Raw genomic sequence first — 19,161 nt, forward strand, 5'->3', positions numbered from 1 at the left:
TACTTCTAAAAATAATGGCAGTAAATATTCATTTTTGCATCAGATAATAATTTTTAGAAAAATACTATAGTTTTGCTTTCTGGGATAGTCTTACATCATACATCATAGTTCTGCCTGTTATGGTACTCACTACACAGCATAGACTGGCCAAACTTCCAGTCATCCCCCTGCATCAGCCTCCTAAATGTATTATGGCAGTCAGTTACATATCTATAATATTCATTGTTAATTTTGCTTCTAGTTTTCTAATTTTTGTCTGACTTTATACATTATTTAATATTTAAAAGCTTTCTTTTTATATAGCAAAATCGCTATTCATTTAAAGCTATATTTAAGTAAATAAATGATAGATACTTAAGAAGAATAAGATAAGATAACTTCATGTGTGATTATGTCCTAAATAATAGGGTAGTAGAAAAGAATAATAATATAAAGGAACGAGAGATAACTCTGTTAGGATGGATCAATGATTGGTTATAAAACCATATTTTGGAGACAGGAAAAAAAGGACAAACATTTGCTGGCACCTATAGGTGAGTTTTCCAAACTGGAGCTTAAATAATAGTTGACAAGCAAATTACATGACAATATAACATTGAAGAAGAAAAAAAAGGGTTTCGGCTTAACCAGGGAACCTCATCACTGATATCTAGCTTAATTTTATTCATCTTTCACTGTATTTTTTATTTATAACAGTTATGCCTAATACTTCCTCATTCAGAAATTTAGGCAGCTGTCCCATTATAAAGAATAAATAGAAAAAATAATGTAGTAACATATCAGAATCTGTTGGAATGATATCAATGAAAAATATTTCGTATCCATATTGACAAATGTCAATGTTAGAATAGTTTCTCCCAAATTTCAAAGGGATTCTTGATTGACGTATTTCAAATGTTTGCAGTTTATTTTATTGTTGTTCAAAAGCTAGTTCATTTGAGGGTTAATATAACTAATATATAGCTACTGGTATTAATATCTAAAAGACAAAATTCAAAAGAAAAGAAGAAATTGGTCTTTGTTAAACAATAGAAGTAATAATTGAACGCTCAAAAAAATCAGGAAAAAAATGTTGACACTGCCTGTAAATTCTGATGAGGTTGCTTGAATTCTGAAAGGGACTTACAAAGCATTTTTAAAAAGATTTTATCAGTCTGTATAATGATACTTGTATGCAGGTGTTCAGTGCTGACCAAAGCTATTGGATGTGTGCTCTTAAATGGGGAAGACCATTTCTTCATCTGTCAGCATTTCTTACTTGCCTGTTGTTCACAGTGTAGGGTTGAAGCCTCCTGTTCTCTGCCTGTCCACGTTAGTGTGTGTGTTAGTATTATCCTGTTTCAGCTCAGTTAGCCAGTCAGGCGAATCAGACTTCAAGAACAGATTGTACTTATCAATATGTAAGTACAATAAAAATTAAGGAGAAAAGAGACAACGAATATGGAAAAGACCAAGAGGGCAATGTGGGAAGACTTGTAGGCAGAAAAGGAGAAGAAAAAAAATGATGTAATTCTATTATAATAAAAAAACTAAAATAAATAATTAACACAGAATTGTTCAATGCATAGATAGACTTCAAACAGTAAACAACTGAAATAGTTCTGTACCTACTTCATTTGTTTAACAATCGTACTTTTTCCAGATTCACCGGCTCCTGAAATAAAATGAAGCAAATGTTATTGATGATACACTGAATTGGTACTAATACTAATATCTACTATTTTACTGTGTGTAAATTTTTAGCACCTCTATTTGCATAACTTCTAAAGTAAACATTTTGTCGTCATAGAGAAAATTATATTTTACGTTTAAACATGATTTGAGATGCTTATATCCAAGCATTTGCAGCACAAAGTTGTAACTCACAATTTCAGCCTCTGAATAATTTTTAAGGCTTAAGATGATTCTGTGTCTCTGTTTGAATAAATGGTGAAAGAAGGAAATCGCAGAGAACTTTATTGCCAGAACTGTTCAAGCAGACATCTATCCTGATTGAAACATGCTCTTCTCCTCCGCAGCCGGCAATACCTTTGTACGGACCTGTAATTTCCTTCATCCGACTGGATGAAGACTCTTGAGCTAACATGGGTGTGCCTCCTGTCACAGGGTCTGGGTGCACAGAGGCAGGTATGAGGGGCCAGCGGTGGGACTGTAGCTGTTACAGCCACCCTTCTCTGTAACATGTATTGTAGTTTGTGATCCATAGTGTAAAATATTTTGGCATCCACTTAACTCTTGAAGCGTCATGTAGAAAGGCCCAAATGCACATGATCCTTAACGAGGAGAGTAAGAATTCTCAGTCAAAACTTAGTGGCTGCTTTAAGGTGTCAGTTGGGACCTTTTGAAGGTATTTCTTGAAACTCTCTTGAGGTTAAGGACCTTTTCTTTGTTTGTTTGTTTGTTTGTTGAGAAATGACAACTAAAAGTATAGCAATCGCAGGTCATGATTTAGGTTCGTTTCTTCTTCTTTTTAAACATTTTATTATTATTATGATTTCACATACCAATCCCAGATCCCTCTCCCTTCCCTCCTCCCCTTCCCCCACCTCAACTCCCATCCGCGTGTCCAAGAGGGTAAGGCCTTCCATGGGGAGTCAATAAAGCCTGTCATTTGAGAAACGACCAAAGCCCTCCTCCCTGTATCCATGCATGGAGCAAGGTGTCCCTCCACTGAGAATGGGATCCAAAATACCAGGTCATGCCCTAGGAATAAATCCTGGTCTTACCGCCAGTGGCCCCACATTTTGTATCTGGGTATGATAGGCAGTTATTTTGATTCATCGAAGTATCATAGTTTCAGCATAATAAGCAAAAGGTGGTTTGCATTTGATAACTCGAAATCTGAAAAACTATTGAAACCATACTTATGAATATGGATTAGAGCACACTGACACCCCGATGGTAGATTTCTTATCCTCCCTACGACTGTTTGACCTTGGCCTCTCCTCTCCTGCTTACCTTCTTCTCCACACTTACAATTTTTCATGTATCATTTTAAGTTGTCATCCTCATCCATCAGTGTAAGATAAATTTCACATGAAAGAAGTAATTCTTTGAACTTATATTTATAAAATAATCTACTCCTAACCAGGAAGCTATTTGCAATTAATAGCGGCCTGCAAAAGTAAATTGGATTTCTCCAAAGGCGTGTCCCTGAGTGTACCAACCTCACTCCAGGGCAGGTTCCACGCCCAGCAGCAATGGGCAGCGGAAAGTGGACTCTTTTCTCTTAATTTTTTTTGATGTGGTTTATTTTGTTTTGATTTATGAAAAGGGGGAAGGTTGGAGAGATCTTCAAAAAGTTTGCATAGGGAGTTGAGAGGATTTGGGAGGACATGGGAGAAAAAATAACAACAAAACAATGTGATCAAAATGTATTGTATGAAATTACTTTAAAGAGAAAATAAATTTACAAAAATAGATTTTATTTTTTGTATGAGACCACCCTTTTTTTTTCCAATGAATTATTTCTGTATGGTTTTAAATGTTTTCCTGAGCCTGGAGGAACAGCCATGGGGGCATCTAAATTTAAGTCTACGATGCAAGTATTTATTGTCTCTGGCATATCTTAATATATCTGGTTTCTACAGTTGTCTGAGCAGCTGCCCATCACGTATCATACTGAAACATGAAGAGTGGTAAGACTGCACTAAATAAGGCTTCATCGACCTGTGGTTCTGTACGCTTCTTCCTCTTGCATAAACAGCCATGACTTTTCTCATTACTATGCTAGTGCGCTTTCTACCACAGGCCATGGAAGCTAAACACAGAGCCAGGGAATGCAGAAATCACGCACAGGACCTTCATAGGCTTATTTCTGTTTTTCATTTACTTTTGCGGGGATGGTGTTAAATTAAGGCCTGTGGGTTCTAGGTCCGACCAAAAAGCTGTAATATAACCCTACCTCTGCAACCACAAGCAGCAGAAGGGGATGCTGGGAACCAAGCGTCATCAGGCACAAGGATAGTCGCATGGGCTCTCCTCCACTACATCAAATACATAGGCTTGGTTTAGTTTTAGTGACTTGAAGATTTCTGGTTATGGGAATTTGGGAAGGAAATCAACAACTTTCACCTATCTCTTGCAGGTTTATTTAGCACTTATTTTGTTTAGTGAAGTGGAACTGCTGGGAAAAAAGGAACTGGAGAATTTTAAGACTGAGCAGAGAATGCTTGATTGCATGAATATCCAAATAATCGATTATTTTGATTTTAAATTTTTGAATATTCAAAAAATTAAATTAAAACAATTATGTATTGTCTATGATTTCTATAATAAAGTAAAAATTATTCGTGGAGTATTTTCGATTAGAAGAAATATCAACCTTTAGAAAACAAGAAAATGCTTTAAAATTTTCAAAACGGAGTACAACTTGTTGGTAGAGTATGTGTCTAGTATATGTGGGGCCATGAGTTTCATCTCCATCACAGTACACACAGAGATAATATTCCAGAATTATATGATCACATGTGTCATGGATCATGAAGACATGTGATAGCACTTTGGAATCACTTTATTGGTCAGACGAAAATATCACAGGCATATGATCCTGTTTTATTTCCCTGTTATACTCAAAACAGTGTCACACATTTGGGGGACAAGGGTGACTTTTAGGTTATCTCAGAGAGTAAATGTACATTCACAGTGATAGCACGCTTTCCTTATCCACTGTAACACACTAGGTTGATTCCAGGAGTTCCGGAAAAACACAAAGCTCCTTATGCGCTGCCTGTTGTGTAGTAGGGTGACATACCGGCTCACAGATGATGCGTATCCACCACTGCACTTTAAAACACTAGGGCCATTTATAATTCCAACTGTAACGTAAGTGTGATGCAAGCCATTATCATTCCCTATTGCCGATAGATTCATGAGAATAAAAATCTCCATATTCAATACAGGAGTCAATTTTCAGGAGTCAATATTGATTTTTAATATATTGGAACTACCGACGTGCAATCCGGGACTACTGAAGGCAGCGGTCAAAATCAGATGGCAACCATACTGAGAACACTAAGAGCTGGAAGTTCCCAAATTATTTCTGAGCCTTGAGGGGTTTTAAGTATTCAGCAATTCTCTGTAGCTTACCAGGTAACTAATGGTGTGCCTAAGATAGGCAGAAGAGTTAGTTACTGTAAAATAATAAAGGAGCAGATAAAGTAGCTGTAAAAAATTTTTAAAAACTATTTACTTTGCTCTGCATGGTGAGTTTGCTGGGCTAAGTGAAACTTCCGTGCAGTTCATTGCATTACTGGCATAATTCCTATTTTAAAAAATCGAGCTATTCAAAATCTTGTTCACTACTTAAAACTCTGTCTTAAAGCTGCTCAGAAAGCAACTGGCTGTTTCCATTCTCACACTAACTGAAGCACTTAGTTCACAATCAGCACCCCATTCTTTCAGGATTAGATCATGTTACAGGGCTAAATATACGCATGACAGCACGTTTGCATATGCTGAGCACACCCTAAAATAGCTCCTTCCTTCTAAGTGGCGGTCATAACTCACATTATTTTCTGGGCTAAAGAGTACCAGAGTAATTTTCACAAGATACACGCTTGTTTATTTGAAGATACTGTTTCATATAATAATTAAATTTATACCTAATATCCATTTAATATGCATAAATTATTATACATAATAAAATATTGTTATTCAGAGATATGAAAAAATTTAAATCTGCATAATATCCATAGCTGTAAGTGAATTCTGCTGAATACCCACAAGGCTTGATTGTTTATTTGGCTAAAGCAAGCAATACGAGATTAAATAAATTGATATGTATGGTGATTTTTCTAGGCCATTAAAATAATATAATTGTACAGCAAAATGGAATGTAGAATGAGACAGCCTTGTAGATAATGTTGTTCTATGCATAAGAGGAATGAGAGCAGTAGAGATAAATGTCTCATACAAATTCTAGATCTACCTTCAAGTAAACTCAATTCTCCTGCTAATGCTGTCTTATTATATTGTTTCCAAGTATAAATTAGTAGTGAAATATTTAATATTTAAATGGTTTCAGGCTATTTGATTGCTCTAAGATAAACTAGAAGCATGCTTTCATTGTCATTGTTTACAGTCAAGTGTCGGCTCCTCCTCATATCTCATCTTTTTAAGGAATAACTTACTCCACTCATGAGTAAAATTAAAGATGTCTTTCTCTTCTCCATCACAATCCACCATAGCCTCCAATAGAGGAAACACAAAAAGGAAAAAAGGAAAGGAAAGGAACTATTGCACATGTGCTTTTGGCATTAAGGAAATGTGTTTTGTTTCTTCAATTTAATTTATCTTTCTTATATTTTTCTGAGAGGGTAAGGCTTCCCCTGGGGAGTCAACAAAGTCTGGCATATCAAGTAGAGGCACGACCAAGGTCCTCTTCCCTGTATAAAGGCTGAGCAAGGCATCCCACCATAGGGAAATGGACTCCAAAAATCAGTTCATGAACCTGGGATAAGACCTGGTCCTACTGCCAGCTCCCCCTCCACCCCAGATGAAGCCACATAACCGTCCTCTAGATTCAGAGGGCTTAGTTCAGTCCCATGCAGTATTCCCAGCTGTCAGTCCAGAGTCTATGAGCTCCCACTAGCTCAGGACACCTGTCTCTGTGGCTTTCCCAATAATGATTCTGACCCCCTTTGCTCATATAATCCCTACTCCATCTCTTCAACTAAGTTCTAGAAGTTCAGCCCAGTGCTTGGCTGTGAATCACTGCCTCTGCTTCCATTAGTTACTGAATGTAGGTTCTGTGAGGGCAATTAGGGTGGTCAGTAATCTCCTTATGGGGGAAAACCAGTTCAGGCACCCTCTCTGCTACTGGAGGAGTCTCAGCTGGACTCTTGTGGATTCCTGGGAATTGTCCTAGCATCTGGTTTCTCCATAACCCCACAATGGATCCCTCTATCAAGATATGTCTCTCATTGCTCCCACTCTGTTCCTCCTCCAACTGGGTTGTCCCCAGCCCTTATGTTCCCATCCTCCACACCCTCTCTTCTACTTCCCTTCCCAGATTACCCAGGATATCCTAACTATCTGCTGCCTAGAGCCCTTGATATGTCTCCCTTAGGATCCTTCTTTTCACCTAGTTTCTTTGGGGTGTGGATCGTCTGTATCAAATTCCTTCAATGAACTGACCAAACTTTCTTACAAATGTTTATGTGATGTTGAAATGATCTGTACATCAATTATTGGATAGAATTTAGCTTGTAATCAATATAAACAAATCAGTAAGTACCCCTTTATTTTGCCAAAAATATGCAGAACAATTCTTGTTTATTTTCCCAAATCATTTTGTTTCAAAGCTAAAAGAAGAGAAGATTGAGATCGCAGTACTTCAGAATCCCCTATTTACATTGCTTGCCTTTATTGGTTAATAACGCTGTCTTCCTTACATTCTCTATTACTGATGGACATTTGTGTTACTATGCATATATATGTGAGTATTTTCACTTGTTTTGTTGTTTAGCTGAATCTTTTGAAAGCAATTAGACACTTTGCCTATGAATACTTCCAAGTGCGTCTTGTCATAAGGCCATTTTATGTCGTGTAAGACTATTTGCATGCATAAGAAATTTTATCTTCATCCCATTGTTCCCTAATGAAACACTGAAATTTCAAATCTGATTGTTGCACAGGTCTTTTTCATTCGTTTCCTATGCCCTAAATTCAGGAAATACGCACAGTTTGCACATTTTTGTTGTTACTCTAAATTTGAATGCTTAGACTTTTTCCTCTGTTTTCTTACTGCTATTTTTTTTTGTCTTTATGGTGCTGACACTTTCCCAAAGTTTTGAACTATTTTATTATGTAGAATTTAATAATCTGTTTTGTTTGGTTAGGGTACTTAATGTAAATGCATTCATATAAATGTTACATGAAAAAACTGTGATTTTTCAATATATCACATTGAAAGTACATAGGTCAGGTAAAATTTTATGTCTGTTATTTTGTCTTAAAACCTGTTCTTGTAATATGTCAAAAATAAATATCCAATTGTCATAAGATTTCTCATCAAACAAACTGTTTACACCTAGGGAGAAATTGTACTGTCCCGGATCTTTTTCTTTTCATCATTCTTTGCTTGAATGTCTCAATTTTTAATTTTATACTTACTTTGAAAATATCTGATGATATTCAAATTACCTAACTTACCCAATTACAGTATATAATTAAAATTTTGTTATGATTATAAGTTGTATGTGCTATTTTTATCAATAGGTGGCAATAATAAGGGGACCATAAATGATGAATATGTCAATGACATAGATTGTGGACATATTCATAGGTATGCATTTATGCTCAAATTTATCAGATGCATATTTTAAATGTATACAGTCTGTATGTTAATCATAGCTTAACACTATTTCCAAAATTTCTATCTTCATATAATTAGTTTTGAAAATAGTTTTCGAAGAAGTCTTTTATAATCTTAACACTCTACCCTTTAGGCCAGAAAATAAAGTGACTAAATTAGAAAATTACATGTGTATTTCTTTTCCCATGTGAGCTTACTTTAGATAATCATCTATTTATCTAAATGTTCTTTAGTTTTGACAATAATGCTGTATCTAAAATTTTAGAATAAATTGATGTTTCCAAAGCAAGCTTTGGTTAATCACAATGTTGTCCTATATCCATTGGGTACTTGGAAATAGGAAACTATAAATAAAGAAATTAAATGGCTGAGTATATCTGATATATTTCTCTCATTAATAGTATCCTTCCTATTCACACATCTACAACTTGGTGTAATAATAGACAGATATATTTGTTTAGGAAGAGCTAGTTCCAGAACAGACTCCAAAGCTACAGAGAAACCCTGTCTCAAAAAAAAAGAAAGAAAGAAAAGAAAAGAAAGGAAAAGAAAAAGGAAATCACAGGGTTAGATATCTGGTAGCTACTTTTATTATTCTTGCAAAGACTCCCATTTGCTCCACAAACACACTCTGTCTAGTTAACCTACTATGCTTTCCTCTGACTTACTATAACATGCAATCAAACATCACATTTCTGTGACTTGTCTTTCAATGTTTTCTCTGTTTTTTCTTAATTCATATCACATTAGATATTTGTATAATAGTGAAAAATTTCTGGAGCACCTTCCAATCTCATTTTCCCCCACAAAATAATTATCCCATGGTAACTGAGGTAATATATGTGTATCTACTTCATATAAATATAAATATAAATGTGTATATATATATATATATATATATATATATGTGAAACAGATAACTAAATGACAAAAATTATTCCGTTTACTTAAAATTGATCAATTGGTTTTAAACTACAGAAAAACTTACTGAAAAACACAGTGCTTCTCTTTAGCTGTATTTGTTCATTTAAATCCTGGTTGTGTTCTAGTCACTGAAAACAACTGAGGAATACTTTCTGTCTATGACTTTGCTTCTACCAGTTATCTGTTTTTATGAATGCATGTGTTTCTGTGCTAAGCCATAGAAATTCAGACTGCAAGCAACTAAAGGGAATGTAGGAGTATAGACTAATTTATAAATTATAAATATTTAATACTTTTAAAAATAGCTATATTAAGCGATTACAAGGGCTTTAGAAACTAAATGAAAGATTTTTAGGTGGAAGGAAAGAAGCATTTTTAATCATCAAGAGAAAGAATCCAGAGGACTCTGAAGATGGCAATGTCAAATATAATTTAAGGAGTAAATTTCTTAAGACAAAGAATGGATAAAATTTAGAGCACCAAGGTGTAAATTACTCTCCAGTAAAACATTATCATGCAGAGGAAGGCAAAAAATAAAGACGATGAAATTCTGCTTCCTATTGTGTGAATGGAATAAATGAACATTTGGTGACCTTTGGAGATGATCGCTGACCATTTCTCAACCACAAGCTAATGATCATCTCAGTGAGACGAGGTAGAAGGATATTTAACCTGACATTGTCGCTGGAAATGTGACTTCTGGGATATTATAACAGAAGGCTCACTATTGGCTCAGACAAACTCAAAATGGTACTTTCCAGCCAAGAAATTTAAAACATCATTGCTTTATTCTATAGTGCCTGATAATGAAGGTAATTGGGAGTTTACAGAAGAATCAAAGTGAGAGCAACCATCAGTGTTAATGAGATCTACTTTCGTCAAAACCAGTTGAAAAGAGTGTTGTAGAATTTTGAGGGATTGTGTAGAATTAAAGAATTGAACGTCAGTTAGGATAGAAGATAAATATAGCAAGATATTCTAAAATTTCAGGGAAATCACAGCTGAAATTACATGCTTTGGTTGAAGAGAACTATATCTATATTTTAATTAAAAAAGTATCAGAATATATGAGAAAGTATGAGGCATTACAAGTTATAAACTGTTCCTAGATAGTACAAGGAATGAATAACTTTTAATAGGAAATTTATTTTGTTAGAATATAAAGGAGGAATTCAATGTGTGCTCTGTGTTATTTGCTTTTGTAGGTAATAATCAGAGTTGATACGTTTTTCACATTTTGATGATATCAAGTATTTGAGTTCACTTCTTTAGGTCCACAGTATCCATTAATGCATTTGTACTTTAGGATCTGGAGGAAAATAAAACATGAATGTGGGTTCTGAACTTTAATATTTTAAATGAAAGACCTTTTATGTTACACATAGCCCATGGTTGTGTAGACTTTAAAATATAGCACCATCCTTTTTTATAGCAACAGGAATAAATTAATTTCTCATGTTACTTATATAAGTGTTTCTCAATAGTACAGTGTTGCTATAGATTCCAAAAATTTAAATTTGATGTGGCAATGTGGTTATGGGGAGTAGTCTATTTCATGGTCAGATTTCAGCTCTACTCCACAGTGTAAGGAATTTAGACCTGGTTATCATAAGCCAAATAGAATACCTATGGTTGTATAAACATACATCTTAGCAGAACTTACTGCGATTACTTAAATTGATATGGAGTCAAGCTTCTCTATAGACTTGTGTTTATGACCATGAACAAAAGACTATGCTCAATCTCAACCAGAAAAACTACTCTGTGAATAAAGGTTGGAGAATTAGAGACACATGGCTACTCAAGTTGCTGAGAGTGAGGGGTGATTGGCTGCTCAATTCAAATAAGACATTTATATTTCCTTCAGACACTGAGAAAATTGTAGAAGAGAGGAAGGAAGTCATGTACGAGTTTGAAGACAGGAAGGACTGCAAAATGGTGTCTTTTGGGACTGACACAAGCAATGCAAATGTGAATGCATAGCAGCTGATTGTGCCTACACAATGAGGCCTACACAAAACTGGGCCTGTTAACAGTCAGACAAATGTGAAGGTGAGTGTTTATAAGGCCCTAAAGCCCTCCTCTGTCATTACGGATCTTTTGGCTACTGAAATATGAGGAAGGAAGGGGGCAATTATCTTTAGTTGCTTATACAGTACTGAGCCTACCAGTCTCTTTGAAATCCACAGACACCTACATGGCCCTGGTTAACTTAGTAGGCCATAGACCAGAACAAAAAGCCATGAACGTATTTCTGTATGTAAATGTACCACTTTTTCTTTATCTATTCTTCTGTTGAGGACCATCTAGGTTGTTTCCAACTTTTGGTTATTATGAATAAAGTCACAATGACCAAGCTTTGGCAAGTGTACTTGTGGTAGGATGGAACATCCTTTGGGTATATGCCCAAGCGTGGTATGGCTGGATCTGGAGTTAGATAGATTCCCAGCATTTTAAGGAACTGCCACATTGATTTCCATGGTGGTTTTATAAGTTTGTCCTGGAAGCAGTGATAGAAGGCTGTTTCCTCTTGCTCTACATCCTTGCTAACATGAACTATCACTTGTTTTGTTGATCTTTGCCATTCTGAAGTGTATAAGATGAAATTTCTGCAGCTGAGGATTTTGAACATTTTGTTATATGCTTCTCAGCCTTTTGAGTTTCCAAAGATGGCAACATAAAATTTTTAGACAAATGGATGGAACGAAAAAAAAAAAACCATCCTGATTAAGGTAACTTATACCAGAAAGATAAGTATGGCATGTATTCACTTATAAGAAGATATTATATATTAAATAAATGGTAACCAAGTTATAATCTGAATATCCAGGAAAGTTAGAAAAAGAGGCAGGGTTGAACCACATGGATTTTTATGGGCAGACTGAGAACAAATGGGGACAGGAATGGAGGAATTAGATAGTGGGAGATGGGTTTGAGGGAGGGAGAAGAAAGAGGGATATCTGGAATTGGAGGGGGGATATTTGAGGAATGATATGGAAACCTAGTTCAGTGAAATCTTCCTAGAATATATAAAGGTGGTTCTTATGAGGACCACTAGTAATGGGGGACACAGAGTTTCAACAGGCCATCTCTTGTAATCAAGAGAGGCTTCCAGTGGTGGAATTGGATTGCATTCAATTGAATTGTTGGCCAATGGAAATTCCCGAACAGCCCAGGCTGTTCTTAAGACAAAGGTTTGTTCTCTGCAAACAGAACATGTGAACACATTGCTGAGGACCACATACACAGAGTTCACTGAACATGGAGAAGTTACGTTGATGCCTACATGGAGCATGTCCCTATGTTCTTGTTATGGACACCAATCCAGCCACAAAACCTTTGACCTACAATCAATCTGTCCTGTCTGCAAAATATGCTAAGGCAATGGTGGCTCAGAACTTGTGAGAGTAGCCAACCAGTATCTGATGTGACTTAAGGCCCACTCCATGAGAAGGAAACTCTACCTGATCCTGCTTGGGTGACCAAGAACCAGAGACAAGAAAGCCAGAAACCTAGGGTGAAACTAAACACGATAGGTTAAAACAAACAAATAAATCAATAAAATGACGTCTAAAGATATTCTGCTATACTCAGAAATCCATCGCTTATCCAGTCATCATCAGAGAAGCTTCCTCTTGTAGTAGGTGGAGACAAATAAAAAGAACTAAAAAGGCATGTCTCCATCTAATCCCTGCCCTCTGAGCTCAGGGAGTTTTACAGCCTCCTCTTCAGGATATTCCAGAGGGAATGGAAGACACCAGGAGAACAAAGCCCTCTGAATCAACTAAGCAAGGCAAAGCACACATGAACTCACATAGAGTGAAGCAGCTAGCCAGGGCCTACATGGTTCTGCACCAAATCCGCTGTGAATACATTACATAATATTTTTATGGGAATCCCAACTGTGAGAACGAGTGGGAATCTGACTCTTGTATCTGCTTTCAGGACTCTTTTAGTTCTATTGAGTTGTTGTGTCCCAACTTTGATAAAAATAATTTTTGCTTAATCTCATTATATTTTGTTTTTCATGTTTGGGCGTTATCTTTTAGAAGCCTATTCTTTTCTAGTGAGAGACAGTGAATCTGGCAGGGGGTGGGAATGGAGGAAGGGAGGAACTATAATCCAGATACTTTGTATATTTTGTATGAGATAAGAATCTTTTGAATGGAGGTTTCTTCCAGACAGTGTTTCTCTGTGTGTAGCCCTGGCTGTCCTAATGTCCTTGAACTCACAAAGATCCACCTTCCTCTGCCTCCCTTATGCTAGGATTAAAGGTATGTGCTACCCCTGCCAGGCAAGACAAGGATTTATCTTCAATAAATTAAAAAAGAAAGAGATTCTCAACCTCAACAATAACAACAAAAAAACATGAACGTGAGGAAGAGGCTTGAATATGGGATCCACACTTTAGATTCCCCCAGACCTGTTTCCACTAAAACACTGTTCACATCCACTTCACAGTGCATGCCAAATAGGAATCTTAGTGGTCTATGTTTTAGCACCCAGAAATCACTAGACAGTACAGGTCAGAGTAAACAGCAGATTGCGCCTTGTTTTGTAGACTTTCTTTTTTGTAAGTACAGGGTCAAATTCAGAATTGATCACTACCATATTAAACTAAACATGTTGTCATAAGCTGTTGTTCGGATTCCACCTAAGAGTGTGGATGTTGTTTCGATGAGAATCCAAGACGTTTGAGGGGGAAATAGTAGAAAGGTTCAGTTAGTTCTAGAAGACACAGGATGATGCCTTAATGAAACCAAATTGAATATGAAAATGCAGTGTAGATAATTTGAGTTCAGGTAAAAAGGAGAATGAAATGGATATTATTGTTTGGACTTTGACAACTCAATCAAATATAGAGTTAAAAGTTTAAAATAAAAATCAAAATAGTGAAAACTGAACTGAGTGTGATATTTTTTATTAAATTTAAGCTGAGCAGCTCAATCATTGTTGATGCAAATAATAAAGTGATATGAGAAGAAGTATACAACATTATTATCATCTTGGATAAATAAAAGACACAATTTTACTATTGATAATTATTTATCATTCCTGTTAATAAAATACTCTTTCACTTAAGGAAACCCACAAGTTTGGGACAATTAGAATACTTTCATTTCTGTTTGGGATTTTTGCATATAACAAGTTGTGTCCTGAAGAATATCTCTCTAGATTGTTAAGTCAATCAATAATCTATCAACGCTCACCTCATAATTTAGGGAAATCTCAGTTTTCTTCATTACATCATTGCATTTGGGAGGGACTTGAGTTTTGATGACATATTTTCAGTCAACTCTTTATATTTTATCTTTGCCTTCTCGGTCTCAATAACATGTCCAGTAGGCCAGTTACTTCAACACACCTACCTCAAGTGCCATGGATCCGTGTATGTCTAACAGTATTGTTATTGTAATTGGTAATATAACCATTTGAGTGATTTGGCTTACAATTTGTGTTTTTAAAAAAAATAAGAGAAAATATTTTTTTAAAATGGAATGTAGAAAATATTTATCAGTTCTGTTGGAAATTTAGCTCAGCATGTAGACATGCCTTTTATTTATTTATTTTAAGAGAGGAAGGGTTTATTCTGGCTAAACTTGGGTCCAGTCTGCTGTGGTCGGGAGGGCAAGGGGGCAGGGGTTTGAAGAAGTTGATGAGCTGGATTTACAGTAGAGAAACAGATGGCAAAGACAGCAAACAAGCTGAGACCATGAGAAGCTCTAGCTGGGCATTAGCACCCACGTGCCATTGTAAGGGAATATCAAAGCACTTACTGGAGTGCCTGACTTTTCCTCCAACCTTTTATTGACTTTGCCACATCCGTGTTATTCTGACTCCACCACTACAGCCTCTGGGGATTCTCTGGAACTGGGAAAATAGCATGTGATGTTCTCAAAGCACGTACCATCACCTTCCTCAATCACCAATCTCTCGGTGACTGCTTGGGAGTCCTGTGGGCAGTCTTTGCCCCAAACTCCAGCAAGGAAGGAGAGAACATGACGGCTTCTTTGAGAATCAAGAGACACAGCCCATGCTTGGCTTTTGAAACTCAATGGTAGGAGTAGAGTAAAAACACTTAACAATGGAAGAAATTCACTGCACGATAGACTCACAATCCTGAAATAATGATTTGTTATTGTATATAACTAGCTTCAGGGTAAATACACAACCGCCAATAAGTCAAAGCTCTTATGCTGATTTGTTTCTGTATTGATTTAAGTTTTTATTCATTTGGGGCATCTTATACAACATTGTAATACAAGGTCAGTGTTCCAAAGGCAAAGCTAACTAACTAATTAGTTAGTCGATAGCCCGAATGTGGAAAAACTGAAAACACAAAAAAAGGAAAATGGAAGACTGAGTGAATGCCTCTTACTGGGTCACCCCTGGATTATATGGTATATTTACCTAATACATATTGTCATATATTTGTGCTAAAAACATCACAGGTTTTAATATCTTAAATTATACCTTTTTTTTGCTTCTTCTCTAGAAGTCCATGGTTAAATTTCCCTTAAATCTTAACATGCTTCTAAACTAAAACATTATGCCCAACTCTGCCAGCCTCTTCCCACTCACCTCCCAAAAGCAGTTACAAATGTTGTTTATGTCAGTGACCACAGGACATTAAGTTGTTAATGAAAAATACATAGCAAATAGATTATATTAATCCATTTAGGTAAATGAGTAACTATTGAAATTATAGTTGTCATAAAAATTTGTTTTTTGTTTTGAAGCTTATGAAAAGTAGCCAATAATTTGTGGAGAAAATGAATATATAAGTGTTCTATAATGAAGTGAATGCCATATTTTCAAATGAAGAGCAAAATTAAAGGCACCATTTCCCCCATAGTCTTAGTAATATACTTGATATATTTTAAGTAGCTTGTCATTATTGTACATAAAACTTGAGACTAAATGATTTTAACACCTTAATTTTGATGCCAAACACTCAGTTTATTTCTGGCTAAACAAATAAAATACTTTTATGACTTATCATTAAGGATTTTAGCTGCTACTTCTGAAACAATTAGAATGCTATAAAGTAATAGGTGTGTATGACTTTTCTTTTAGCAATGACATTCTGTAATCCTTGAAAGAGGCCAACAGAGACATCTAATACGTGTCTCTTAAACAATGTACTAAGTATGAAACCTAAAACAAATTATGAAATACATATAGAGTATACATAAATCTCAATTAATTTAGACACTCTGGAAAATCATATTTTATGCTAAATCCTCCAAGGTTAATAGACTTAAAATTTGAGAAAAGTAAAAATGAAGAAAAAAATCAGATGCTGAAAGCAAAAGAGAAACCAGTTATCTAACAGTAAATGAAGAAAAAATCAGATGCTGAAAGCAAAAGAGAAGACTATTACCTAGCAGTAGCAGCTTAACCGTCCTTGCATCTCGCTCGGCATCTTCCTGAAGTTTCTTCTCCAGCTCTTTTGACCTCTTGGCTGACTCCTTGCTCTCTGAGCTGATCCCACTTCCCATCTTCTGATGTGAGATGCAGGTCAATCGATTTGTTCCAATTTTCCAAACACAGAGCACAGCAGTGGTTTGGACAGAGGACTTAGGAGCAGTGCTGGCTAGTGCAGAGAACAGCCTAGTCCCTGCGCTCTCAGTTCTCCTTTGACTAAGGGGATCTTTTTTGTCACCTGATCAAAAGGGAAAGCCATGCAACTCCAATGAAAGCTGAAGAGGAAATTCATTATGCTTTCAAATTAAATGGTCACAGCTGGCCCGTCTTCAAAACCATGCTTACCTGCCTTAAAGTCTAGCACAAAATATACAGAAAGCATTCAAAATGTTGATATTCAAGAAGGTCTGTGTTAGGCAATACAAAAGAAATGTTTCTCAGCAACAGGAGATGTTTATTATTGGTATTGTATGTATTATGTAATTTTATATTCATTTTATTTTCAGATATTTCTTTTTTCAGATGATTCACAATTACTCCTATAACACAGGAAGGCGTATGTATGAGGCTATTCAAATTCCATTTGCCTATTCTTAGATTGACACAAATATTGATAATCTCTTAATATGTCAATGAAGTAGAAAACATTTTTAAAAGCAGAAACAAAAGATATGATTGCCATATTTGTACATATTTTATAGCTACAGCTGTAAAATAGGCCCCGTACCTTAACTTATGGATTTTTAGTCTCATAGGATACATCTCTGTAAATTGAGCTTTTACTGCCTGTGAGAGAGTCAATCCATCAATGCTAATTGAAGGTCCACTTTGTAGAGACACTGATCTGTGCTCACTGTGAGCAGCAAATAACTCTTTAGGGCTCTTAGGCAACAGCTGCACTGCTGGGGGACAGAGACCGATTTGGTGCTTGGGGCATAAAGACCAATGTTCTTGGAAGCAGAAAAAAGCTTCAATTCTGATAATCAAAATACTAATACACCAAAATATGTTCCATATCTTTTAGTTACCCCACTCACACTATAAAATTCTTGAAAATTGGCTGGCTTAAGGGAAGAAATGATTTTAATACCATTTTTATTCATTTATCTGAAGTAAGAAGCAGTTAGTAGGCTATAAAAATATTTTTCTTATAGACACAGGTGTTTGCCTGTAACAGCAAGTGTGTCTTACCCCGCATTTTTGTGGGGTGTGAGGGTGTATTTAAATATAAAATGCTGGAATATAAGTGGTTGATTAAGCTGTCGTTGCTATTCTGCAGGGATCATGTGTAAAGTTTGAACAGGTGGGTTTTTGAATATTCATACAACAAGGAAATAGGCCACCAGACTAAATACCCATTCCTGCTTTGTTTACTTTTGCACATTAAATATGTGGCGCTGAAGATACATGAACGTAGTCAAAACATCTTGAATTTTATTCCCCCAAAGACACTGTAAAGATTTGGAAAGGTACATATGCAAAGCCTTGTGCAAAACATGTGCCCTTGCTTTCACTATGCAAAGAGCTAGTCCCAACGGAAGGAGATGGACGCTGCTACATTACTGATGATCAGCCCTGGAGACAGGGTCCCACCTCCGAAGGAAAGGCTTAGCACACTAAATCACATTTGGTCTATTCATATTTCATAGACTAAATATGAATTGTATCCAAATATTTAGGGTTCTGACATGTCCCAAACAAGCAAATGATTGACATGATATGATAATCATTTGCACTCAAATATAAATACACCCCTAGCTTTTGTGCAGGGATCTACTGTGGTTTGAGAGTTTTGCTTTCTAAGTCTTCCTTAGCAGTTCGCTGACTAGCTCTTTGAGATGTCATAACAACAAATTTTGTTTGTTCTTGAAAGCAAGAGACACAAAATTATCCCATAGACCAACATGTTAGCTGTGCACTCTGGCCATTGGTAGTGAGAAACTGTAATGCACACACACATACACACATCCCCAGGATTAAAAGCATTTTGGTATGATGGTATTTTCCTTTTGGCATTTTCTAACAAAGATAAACTTGAGATTGAGTGAGTGAAGATTCACTTCTATAACTAACAGAATTGCCATTAATCTGAACACTACAAATAATTATCTTCAGGCTATTTGTGACTAAATACTCTGCGTAATCTCTTGATGGGGATATTGGATGATTTTTTTTTAAAAAAAATATTTTGCAATTATTTTCTATTTCTGTTAAACATAAAACCCATGGTGATCTGCTTTTCACTACAGGTTTCAAACAGTGATTTGTGGTGACCCTTGTCACTGTCATAACCTGGGATTTTACAGTCACTAATCTGGTTTTCCTTGGAATTGTTATATGAGTCTGATTTAGGGGATCAGCTCCTGCTGGAAATTATCTAGGCAAGCTGTCATGTGTGATCTTCTTTATTTTATTTTCATATCTCATAAGAGGTGTTGATTTCAAGCATGGGGTCCCTGGACATTTTGAGTCCCTGCTGCCTTAGCAATGAC

At 35.9% G+C, this 19,161-nt stretch overlaps 1 protein-coding gene across 1 annotated transcript in view; it reads right to left on the reverse strand.

Moving 5' to 3' along the window:
* Positions 1-16,885, reverse strand: part of Gnat3 (G protein subunit alpha transducin 3) — a 40,205-nt gene extending 23,320 nt beyond the window's left edge. Inside the window, exons 1-2 of the mRNA XM_085684065.2 lie at positions 16,626-16,885; positions 1,612-1,654 (exon numbers count right to left, since the gene is read on the reverse strand). Coding sequence (XP_085540191.2) covers positions 1,612-1,654; positions 16,626-16,743 — 161 coding nt within the window. The 5' untranslated portion in view covers positions 16,744-16,885. The remainder of the gene's footprint in view (positions 1-1,611; positions 1,655-16,625) is intronic.
* Between the last annotated feature and the right edge of the window lie 2,276 nt (positions 16,886-19,161).

This window comes from Myodes glareolus, chromosome 27, assembly GCF_982192425.1.
Source record: "Myodes glareolus chromosome 27, mMyoGla1.1, whole genome shotgun sequence".
Lineage (NCBI taxonomy): Eukaryota > Metazoa > Chordata > Mammalia > Rodentia > Cricetidae > Myodes > Myodes glareolus.